The sequence below is a fragment of the Corvus brachyrhynchos genome, unplaced genomic scaffold (assembly GCF_000691975.1).
Source record: "Corvus brachyrhynchos isolate BGI_N302 unplaced genomic scaffold, ASM69197v1 scaffold21, whole genome shotgun sequence".
Taxonomy (NCBI): domain Eukaryota; kingdom Metazoa; phylum Chordata; class Aves; order Passeriformes; family Corvidae; genus Corvus; species Corvus brachyrhynchos.
Window position 1 is genome coordinate 1,972,428 of NW_008236924.1, and position 11,451 is coordinate 1,983,878.

General features: G+C 46.5%; 1 protein-coding gene across 2 annotated transcripts in view; it reads left to right on the forward strand.

The window, feature by feature from the left end:
* GRIA1 (glutamate ionotropic receptor AMPA type subunit 1) overlaps positions 1 to 11,385 on the forward strand; it is a 120,562-nt gene extending 109,177 nt beyond the window's left edge. For both annotated transcript variants that reach the window (XM_008628938.2, XM_008628937.2), the window contains exons 15-16: positions 6,164 to 6,298; positions 8,649 to 11,385. In XM_008628938.2, the coding sequence (XP_008627160.1) occupies positions 6,164 to 6,298; positions 8,649 to 8,837 (324 nt within the window). In that variant the 3' untranslated portion in view covers positions 8,838 to 11,385. The remainder of the gene's footprint in view (positions 1 to 6,163; positions 6,299 to 8,648) is intronic.
* The last annotated feature ends 66 nt before the right edge of the window (positions 11,386 to 11,451 follow it).

Here is an 11,451-nt window from a genome sequence, read left to right on the forward strand (position 1 = left end):
GAATGAAAAGTAATCACTTCTGCTGGGAAACTGAAGCCATGACACAGCTTCCATAATTCCTTCACCACAAGCCTGCATGCATCAGTGCCAGAGAAATTCCATAGCCAATAAAATGCCCGTAAGGAAATGGATGTGAAATCAGTTTAGTTTAAAACAAAATCCCTACAATAATGTACTTTATCACTATTCTGTTGGGAAAAAATAAAAAGAAGAAGTAAGTGTAGGACTTCATTCTGCACAATAGGGTGACCAATAGGGACAGAAAGAGAAGGTTTGGGACACGTGGGTTTATGTAGATCATATGACCTCAATATTGATCGCATGTTATTTACATGTGCTTGGAAAACGCGATCACACACATGTGAATCACATGTGAATAAATGAGATTGGATCCTAAAGTCATGAGAGCTGCTTGAAACTCCGTGTGTGAAATCAGTAGGCACAAACCTTAACCCGTGTAAGCTTTTTCTGGGAGTGGAAGATCACAGTGAAGAGTCCTGGCTGTCACACAAAAGGATTTCATCTCTATTCCTTGCTCAGCGTCTGCACTGTGTCTGCAACAGAACTGTGACATGAAACGTCAGAGAAATCAACACAAACATCACCTGACCCCTCTCCCACCTACAGAAAGACCAAGAAATTGTATTGCTCACTTGTTCTCACAACTGCAGCCAGGCAAACATGCCCATCTATTGCCCACCCAAGTCCTATCCATTTTTGTCTCTTGGGCTCTTTCGTTCCTACTGCAAACAAGCTGAGCTGCCCAGCTGCTGCATGAGCATCCCCCTCCTTTTTCCATGGTGCCCATGGATCAGGGATGAGGCAGGGCAGGCAGGGCTGAGAACCAGCCCAGCTTTCCCCATCCTGCCCATGGTGGGCACAGATCCCTCCAGTACAGGCTGAAACACTCACCTTTTCTCAACAGCCAAGTTCCAGAGCTAAGCTGGAGAGGTTGGAGGCTATTCCATCTTTCCTCACACGGGCATGACAAAAGCTTCCCACTTCTGTCTACTGTTGAGCTTAGCTTAGTTTGCAGTTAGAGCGTTTTCAGAATGATGAGTGCTAATGAAGAGGGGTGAGGGCCTAGCTGGATGTAGGGTTTGTGCCCAAGGTTTTTAGCCAGAGCCTGGCAAAACCTCTGGTGTTTCCCAGGCTTATTTTCATTGGTCCCAGATGATGTTCCATGCCTGCACTGATGTCTATGCATCCTGTTTTTAGTCTGTTTACCTATCTATTGCCCACCAAGTTTTTTATCCAGAAAAATTCCTATCAAGAAACAATAGATACATCAGTGGATCTGCACTCAAACTCCAGAGGCAAACACTCCTGCTTTGCTGAGTATTTTGATATGTCATGTCATCCCACAAGGTGCTGGACATTCAATCCATGGCCCCAGCTGCATTGCCAGACAGTGGGACATCCCAGGCAGTGTCCTGCACTGGGCAGCAATGTCCCTGCTGCTCTTGTCCCCACTGTGAACATGCACCAGCCACCCCTTCCCACAGGCTCAGGGCTTTTCCATGCACACTCAGCTCCAGCATTGCATGTAGCTAGAAACCATCCACCAATTCCTGGTCCTGTCTCCCAGCTTGTCTGAGTCCCCTCTACTTGCCACAGCAGAAGAGAGACAGACACTGTAAGAGGCACTTCCTAGAAGGACCTTATTTTGCAAACAAGCACAGGATGGAGTGCCCTTTTTGCAGGCTATGAAATGGGTTTGCCAGGGATGCCTTGCATTGTTGAAAGGTAATGACAAGGTTGATTCTAAATGTTGTGGCAGACAGATGGGATTCCTGGGGCTTTTGCAAGACACTGGGAGAAAGGAAGCTTTTCCTAGACCAGGATGGCAAGGTGCAAGCTGCTTTCAGGGACACCCAGGTCACTTCATGCAATTAAAAGACTTTTATCAAAGACACACATTTCCCAATCCTCTTCTCCAGTGCAGGAATTTTGTTTTTGTTAAAAAAATAAAAAAGAAAAGGAACAAATCCTGAAGTGCCTTGCCCCGGTTTTGCAGGGAATTGGCAGGTTCTCAAATCAAAGGTGTCTTACGCTGAGCAGCCTCCTCCCCAGCCATCCATGAGCTCCTGCACATCCCCTCTCAGCACTCTGAGACAATGGGCAGTGCTATATCCTTCACTGCTGAGCTTCAGGCTGTACCCCACTAAATTCTGCCCAGCTTTTGGGGTAAAAGCTCAACCCCTGGAGCTGCCACCTGCTCTAAAGACAGTTCATCTTCTGGAGACTGCAACTACTTAAGGTGCCATCGCCCTGTGCTGCCAATGGGCTCTGCTCATGCAGGGTGACAGAAGGGACCAGCCCTGCTGGGAAACTGGGAAAATTTGGCCCTAATGCCTGTCAGCCAACAAGGATTAAATAATGACAAAGGGGATGATGGACACGGTGCCATGTTTGAGAGTAACAGACGGGAAGGTGCCGGGTTGCTGCAGCAACAAGGCTGGGAAGATGGGTTTTTCTCTTGGGAAGATGGGTTTTTCTTTCTCTTTTCACCTGCCAATCTTCCCCCCACGTCAGGGCTCTGCTGCTGAGGGAGATGAGCAGTGACATTTACACTCCCACTAACAAGCTGGTTCGGTGATGGGCAGCTCTGCAGGAGAGCGTCTGGTGTCACAGAGTCTGAGCAGAGAGGAGGGGAATGTCCTTTCAAGCAGATAGAATAATTTGGGACTTTTTGTTATTATGAGCATTACTAGGGCAGGATCACACATGGAAACAGCAAGCAGAGCCTCAGTGGGGCACTCAGGGCCTGGTCCTGCAGCTGATGGGAGAAAAGAGATGTCACTCCTGCCCAGAGAACATCTCTGCACATCCTGTGGGGAGAGGGAAGGAAGAAAAACAATATTAAAGGGAGGATGAGCAAGAAGTCAAGCCTCACCACAGGAGCAGTTTCACTTCTCAGCCTGCTCATGGTAGCAGGCTGTGCCATCAGCCGTGCTCCTGCAGTTCAGCATTCCTCAGTGCCCCAGGAATCTGCCTTTGGCTCCTTGGGAGAAACCTTACTAGGGAAGCAGAAGTGAAAGGCTGCTTTCTCCCTCCCTGCAGCTTTGCCCACCACTGTGCCTCACAATGCTCTCCTTTGCCTTCTGGATAAGACAACTTTCAGTTCACCCAAACTGTCACAGTAACAGGAATAGCAGCAATAAGAGTAATAACATTAACAATAATAATGCTACTGCAAAGTAAATGGAAGAAAAACATAACAGCCCCGAAATGAATTGTAGTGGTGATGCAGGAAACTGCTTTGGGTCGTCTCCTCTCTCTTACTGGTTGTTTTGCTGCTGGCATGAGGAGGAAAGTGGGAATTAAGTACCAGCAGCCTTTCCTGGTTGCCAGACTGCTCTGCCACTGCAGCCAGCTGAGGAGGTGCCTCATTGGACCATGAACCTCAAACTGAGGGTGGAAGTAAATATCATGGCAAATAAACCCTGAAATTTGTGTATTCCCATGCCCAATAGAGCCAAGGAAGACAGATATCCTAAGGATCTATAGATGCAAGTCAAAGACCTATGTACAGATTGCACTGATCCATTTGGTTGAGGGAGAGCATCAATAGGTTTTCTCTTGTCTGCAGTGTCATCCTTTTGCACAAAGCTTTGGGGTTCCTGATATTGTGGAGATTTCCACCCTTCTGTTAAATCAAGGTGAAAGTACAGGCTGACAATTATTAGTAATACACAGATAAACAGGCTGCTCTATCTGCATCCCTGTCCCATTCTTCCCTCTGAGCAGAGAGCGTGTGCTAATCAGCCACATTGCTTTAAGGAGCCAGGCTAAAAGATCAGGATGCTGAGGAGGGCAGCCCCCTTTTAGTGTCTTTATTCCTCCCTGAAGCTGGGGCAGCTCCTTCAGACTGAATTTAAAAAGGCAAAGTACCTGATATGTTGCAACACAATTTCCTCAGAGTAATTGCTCTGCTTTTCTGTATCTCCACTAAAAATCTCCCAGCATTTCCCAATTGGTGCTTAAAAGTGCACCCAACAATCTGCAGAGAAGAGATGGCTGAACAAATACACAGTCAAACCTGGGGGAAAAACTGCATGAAGGCAGATTAGAAAAGACCACATAAATAATCTTTCAAATATTGAAACTGCAGAAATTAAGAGGATATTTGCAGAAATCTCTCATTACAGAGAGCACACAGGAAGCATCAAGACTACAGCCTGACCAGTGCATGAAGGTGATACAAGGGAGAACCCCAACCTTCCCACCAGCACACGGTGACAGCGGCGAGTCCCTTGCCAAAGTGATCAATCTGCAAAGCACAGAAAATGAGGTCACTTGTGGAGTTTTTTCCAGCAATGGAAACTCAGCAGAGATGGCCCCATAACAACCTCTGCCTCTTTCAGCAGAGGGTTCAGGACGGAAAGTTGCTCCCTATGGCACTGGAGCCCATGGCAGGAGCTCCAGCTGGGAAGAAGCTTGGCAGCTTACACTGGCAGTGGGTCAGGTGAAGGAGAAATAGAAGAAAAAATATCTTTTTAGCATTCTTGACTGGAACCCACTTTTCTGCTAATCAGAAAAAAAAAAAAAAAGATTACATTCTCTTCTGTTACAGGAGGTTTTCTTAATTGTGAAAATTGAGATGTTTTCGTGCCTGAGGGTTGACTTTTTTTGCCATCAAACCCTAATACAGAAAAAGACAGGATCATTTGCAAAATGTACTTGCCTGAAAGACTGTACCAGTGTCAGGCAGACCACCCTGTACTGAAACCTTCCGTGCTCATGTTGGTATTCCAGTTTGGAGCCTTTTGACGTCACTCCAATATCCTTTTCTGTGTCCTGAATCCCCGCCCTTCCCAAAAACTGTGGGTTGCTTCTTGTAAAACCTGCCAAGCTGAGCAAGTGAATCAACTGTCCTACAGGGGCAAGGAACAGGCTGTGCCACCCACCAGTCCACGTGTCCATGGAGTAGCAGAGAAGAACAGCAAGAACTGTGCAGAGGCTTCATTACCAGCTGCAGATGCTTCTACAGGCATCGATGTTATCCTTTAACTGTGTGGCTACATCTCAAACAAGCCACATGTGATTTTCCTCCCACGTCCACAGAGCAGGGCTGTCAATGCTGCTCAGACTCTGGTCGCCCCAACAGATTTGCACTGAGCTGTTGGGCTGGCCCTGGGGAATCTCTACTGGTAAATAGGTACTGAGTCGATATTGCAGAGCAGCAGCAAGCACGGAGCAGGGGACTCTGGTTCACTCTAGAGAAAGCCTGTCCTAGAAACAGGAGCCTTGCACATGGAGCTGAGCCCAGTTTGGGATCCTGTTGCTGCCCAGATTATCCTCACACCCCAGCTCAACCTGGTCATCGTGGAGGAGAAGGTTTTGCAAGCTGCATGGGGTGACATCAGGGTTAGGTGTGGGAACTTGGTTTCTCCTGCAGTAAAATGAGTCTTTCTGAGCCTTGTCTCTTCCCTAGAGAGCCATGACGATTCATTAGGCAATTGTAAAATCAGAATGTAGCTGCTGACTGAAAGTTGCAGCTCATTAATAGCCCTATTTATTGCCAACCAAATAATTAGCTTAGACATGCATCAGCAGGTCTTGATTGCATATGAAATAACTGCCTTATTACATAGAAATCAAATGAGTTTCTGAGGACAGCTCAGGTGTCACCTCAACCCCAGAATCGAAAAGGAAAAGAAAAAAAAAAGAAAAAATCCCATCCACTTCGATGTGTTGCTCAGCAACAGAATTTGCGGGGGAAACAATCTAGGAATGAAGGAACGAGCATTTCCAAGAGAACAGGTTATTTCAGGCGAGACATCAGGGACAAGCAAATGTCACAGAGGAGGAAAACTTCCAATTTTTTTCCTCCTTTAATCAATAATTCAAACTAGGCATTTTGGGTAAAACAAGCATTTAAGTTAGCTGATTGAAAAACAGAGATCCCAAACCTTTACCAAGAGTCACATTGCTGAGAAAATGTTTATTTGTTTGTGTGAGGGAAACGTTAGATTTACTAGACACTGAATTAAAAATTTAAGAATGCTCTTAGGAATGTCACTTGTTCATTTAAAGAGGAAGATGATGTAATGCCAGTACTGCTATATTGTGGATATCATTCCCAGAGCAGTTCCATATTAATTTTGTTCTTCTCCTTCCCATGTGCCCTCCTTTCCCTCCCTTCTCCTTTTTCTTCCAGGACAAGACGAGCGCGCTGAGTCTCAGCAATGTGGCGGGGGTTTTCTATATCCTCATCGGTGGGCTCGGACTTGCCATGCTGGTTGCCTTAATCGAGTTTTGTTACAAGTCCAGAAGTGAATCAAAGCGAATGAAGGTGGCAACCCATTCCACGGCCTTTCACACCTTCTCTCTGATCCTCCCCCGGCTCCAAAGCTGCCTTCAGAGACGGATGCAGCCCAGACCATGGGTGGAAAGCCAGGACATAGGGATAATGAAGTGACTGTGTCATTCAACCTGCTAGAAAGGAACAGGAGCATCTGAGGAAGCTGAAAGAGGGTCAAGTGGGCTGTCATGGGGAGCTGATGCAAGATCAGACATGTGGCAGAATGCTAATTCAAAATCCAGATATAGAGCAAAGCCATAGCACAAGCAGCAACAGAGACACATTGAAATTCCTTAAAATTAATGAAGGCAGACTATGGCAATGTGTGTGCAGCATGGATGAAGTGTGCTGGGGCTGGTGTGATACAGCCGTTGCTGCAATATGGAAAAATCCCCAAACCCAGGCTCTTAACAGAAGATAAAACTGGGGGAGCGCAGTAATGATTCATATCCTGTTGTTCCCTTTGCTGGCACCCTGCTGGCACCATTTCCAGGCTGACAATACCAATATATGCTCAAAGTATTGTTGCCCTGGAATGGGTGATGTGGGCCTCCAAATTCCAGAATTATGGGTCCTCTTTGAGAGAAATTGGCCTCCAATATCTCCTGTAAAGGTTTTTATAACTCCACCCTGTCATGGTCTTGCAGAAGCGTATTTCCTACAGCCCAGGAGATCTGTTGCAGCCCTAAATTCTGGTGTGCCTGAATTTCAGAGTGTTGTGTCAAGAGTGGATTAGATTTGAGAGCCTTGGGGATAAACATTTGTGCAGCATCTGTGGAGCAAGTATAGCTTGTCAATCCCTTATGCAGGTATCATGGTGTACAAGGAGGCAGTGGGACATGTAACACATCCCTTGTCTTCCTCATCTTGACCCCTCCCATGAGCATGGAATTTGTGATGAGCCTATGAAGCATGCAGTGAGTTTCAAAAAATCCAGATAGGTTTTTATTTCACTGAAACTCACCCAGAATCAAAAGGAAAATAAGCAACTGCTTCTTTGGGTTTTATGTCATCATTTTACAGCATGCTCGATGTTTTGTCAGCAATAATAACACTTCTAGTGCACTGAAAATGTGCTACAGCTCTTTTCCCGTTGAGGTTCAGGAAATTCCACAGGCAATGAGAGGTACCTTGAGCATGGGGGTAAAATAATAGGAGCAAATAGTGTCCATGGAACTACAAAGATTAGATTATAATTTCTGCCTACTGAAAAGCCAGGTATGGCACAAATGCACTGCAAAAAAAAGTGTGAGAATGCAATAGTTCCATAGTTCTAGTCTTAAGGAGACTCTGCCCTGGTGCTGGTTCCCTTGTGTTCCTTGAAATGACCCTCTAACTCACATTAGTAGCAGCTTGTGGTGTTCTTGCCAGGTTAAAACCAATCTCACGGGAACAAATCAATGCTCCCAATGTTAACACCAGCTCTAAGTTTGTCCCTGACTGTCCCATCAGTGGCTGCCATGCAAAGCCAGTCAGCAGAGTCCAGGCTCTCTCTGGGATGTAGCTCAGGTGTTCCTCTGATCCCAGTCTCTGCTGAGCCAGTTCTTACAGATTCCCTGGGCAAGCTGCACATCCCAGCAGCCCAGGAGGCTGTTCCAGGCCTGGCAAGGCACCAAGTTGACTGGCTTTGAGTAGCTGTTCCAGATTTATCTGTTATGGATAATTCTTCACCTGATCCAGATTTATCTGTTATGGATAATTCTTCACCTGACTACCCCAGTCCAGAAAGAATGATGGTGCCCTTGGAGATAGCTTGAATGCAAAGAAACCAAATTAGCTTTATCTTTTAGTTGAATTGTTCTAAGTAGGTAGTTTCCTTAGACTTCTGAAAGCAAACATTTCGGATGTATCTGGAACAGGAAGATGAAATTTTGTTTCCTGAATTAGGCTTGCACTTCCTGGTTACCTCAGTCATCACTGTAGACAAAAACATAGGCACATGCTCAAGTTCTCACATGAGGAAAGTTAAACATATGTTTGCAGTGAGTCAGAGTCCACCGTGCATAACAGCCCTGGAGTAGCAATAGCATCTCTATGGGGGAAGTGTGTAAAATACCTCTGCTCAGATCCAGGATGACTGTTCTTATGTTGTAGAGTTCGAATAGATTTTTGGCATATGGCACTGATGCTTTATACCCCAAAATACTGCTGAAACATTTAATTTTGCATGTAGAAGAGGTGTGAATGAACAGAGCAGATGCAGTGGGGACATGCAGAAAGTGAGAGCCTGAATGAAGACAAGGAAGGGGAGAACAGTGACAGAAAGACAATACTGGTTAATATTGTAATTTCTCCAACATTGCAAAGGACAGGGGGAGACCCCCCCGTCTTTCCTAAAAAGGGTTTTTGTTTAATCCCACAGCAATCAATCAACGAAGCCATACGGACATCAACCCTTCCCAGGCCGGCTGCAGCAGGAGGCAGTGGAGAAAATGGACGTGTGGTCAGCCACGATTTCCCCAAATCCATGCAGACGATCCCATGCATGAGCCACAGCACTGGCATGTCCCTGGGAGCTACGGGATTATAATCGGCCTTTTGACCCATTGCCTGGGTGAGAGCAGGGGCAGCCCAACTCCACCCCTCCAGAGCCAAAAAACATACCCAACACCAACAAGACAAACGATGATGACAGAAGGGACAATTGGATGGATCTTCTCAAGGAAATCAAATCAATTTCCCTTTTTATTTGCAAACAGATCCACTGGCAGGAGAACAGAAACAGGTCTGTACTGCAATAAGGAGAGTGTAATGGGATTTTACAGACTCGTGAACCATCCCTGATCAAAGAACCACTGGAACACTAATGAGGACTATGCCATTTTGTTTTAACTTGGTTGTTAATAAGTCTTAGTGTGTGCAATATATATATTTTTTCTTACTAATTCCTGTGGTGTCAGGGTAACATCAGCCCTTTCCCCCTTCCCTGCTCAGTCCTTCAATCTGGTTTAGTTTGGGATGCAAACCACAGTGTCTGAGCTACTAACAGCAAAAAAAGAAAAACTGATACGTGGCAAGTTGACCTCTGTGCAGGGTGTCAGCATTGACCTCTTATGTCCATCGTGATCCTGCCTTTGTTGTTCTGTGGTGAACTCGGGCTGTGGAGTTGTCGCAGCGAGGCAGATGGAGCTGCCCCCGGCTCTCCCTGCAGCAGGAAGGACTCGATGCAGGAGGAAAGCTGAACAAAAACATGAGGTTGTTTTACAGGGGGCAAAGTCATGGGTGAGTTTGGAAACCCCAGGTAGCGTGAGGACAAAGCAGTAATTCTTCCAGAGAGGATGAGTGGGCATTCAAGAGGAGAATCACGTGCCTGGAGTGGAGAGTGGCAGACTGGAGCAGAGGGTTGGTCTAAGATCACAGTCGGCTGCTGAAGAGGGAAAGTAAATGTGGTATTCCCCTCACGTGTGACTCTCCTGCCCAGGTTATCGGGGGCTAATAAGCAATTGTGAACCATTTCTTCATTGCTTAGCTTCTGTGTGTGCTCCCTTTCTGGTGGTCACATAAGGGAACCACCTCAAGCCAGGAATAGACCGTCTCCAGACATCCAGCTGTAGACAGCTGCCAATTAACCAGCGCAACGTGCCACAAGTCATGGGGCTGCAATGGGAACACCCCTGCCCTTCTGCTCTGAAATCCCTTTATGGCCATTCTTTTCTAACTAAGAGGGACATTTTGTAGATAGTTGGCCAGAATGGATTCCTGGAAGGAACTGCTGAAGCAAACCAAGGAAGAGATCCTACAAGAGCTTAATTCAAGCCACCATGACATTCAGCAGCATCAGTGCTGGTCACACTCAGTCTCCCCATCAAGCTGTGGCCTGTCTGGGTACAAAGCCAGCCGTAGCAGATTCCCACTTGTGTCCTTAGAGAGTGGGAAGCATCCACAAGCCAGGAAAGCAGGTTGCTGACCCCAGACTTGGTCAGCAAGAAACCCACAGTGCCAGACAGCCAGCTGGGGGTCCAAGCACAGGCCTGGAGATCAAGCGGGCAGGAATGGTTTCCCAGAACTGCACAAAAGGTTCATTCTGTGAATCTCTGTCATGGACAGACAAATGCTTCCCACCCTGGTGGGCCTGAGACACCTCAGGAGTGTGACATCCTCAAGTGAAGGATTCCCAGGGGAACATCTGGTGAGGGAGAAGATCTGTGGGGCAGGGGCTACAGTGAGCCCACTTAGCCTGGTTCCATCTCACTGATGGCAAATAAAGTTCAAAGGTTCTCACAGAGTCCGACAAACATCTGTCCAGGGACTGAGCTGCTACTGGAGCTTTCTGAGCTGCTTTTTCTCATTTTCTTTTCTCTTTTCTGTTTTTTGCAACATAGCAAGAGAGGAGCCGTGAAAGAAGGGAGGCAGGTGAAGAGAAAATGATGCAGGCAAATGACTGGCACAGGTCTATGAGGAGAATCTGGAAGTAAGACTGGAAGCTGTGTGAATACCAGTTTCCATTAGTGTATGACTGTGCAGAGCAATACATCAACCACCTTTAACACCAGCCTGGTCTGAAGCATCTGCTCCACTTACCCACTCGTCATGCAACAATTTGGAGACCAGCAAGTCAGAGTCAAGGTCCTAAGCCTTGGCACAGCATGTCTTGTGCCAATGTTTTCCTCTCCACAACTGGGAACCATTGTGATCTTCACCTCTCATCACTGAACATGAACTCTGTTATCAACCACTCCAAACACCACTTCAGGGTGGTGTTTCTGTTGTTCATCATTATTTTTAACCTGCTTTTCTTACTTTAACTTCAGTTCTGTGTAACGCTAGCACAGTGGAGGAATTCTTACCATCACAAGCTCCTGTTTCCATGCCCAAAGCCCTCAGATGAGTCTCCTGACCCAGCTCTTGTCATGTCCCAGGCCAGTGTGGTGGGAACAGGCTGCTGATACCCACCAGTGCCCCATCCTTCTCCAGGAACAGGACCCCGTGGCAGCAGGTCACAGCAGCTGGACAGTCTCGTGAGCAGAAGAGCAGTGCTAGGACTGGCCACCTGTGACATGAAGATAGGAGATGCAGCTGTCAAAGACTTTTGATCAGCGGAGGGGTTACAAAAAAAAAAAAAAAAAAAAAAAAAAAAACAAACAAAAAAAACATAAAGCACAAGCAAAAATCCAAATCTCTTTTCTAACTTTGTTTTCTTCACC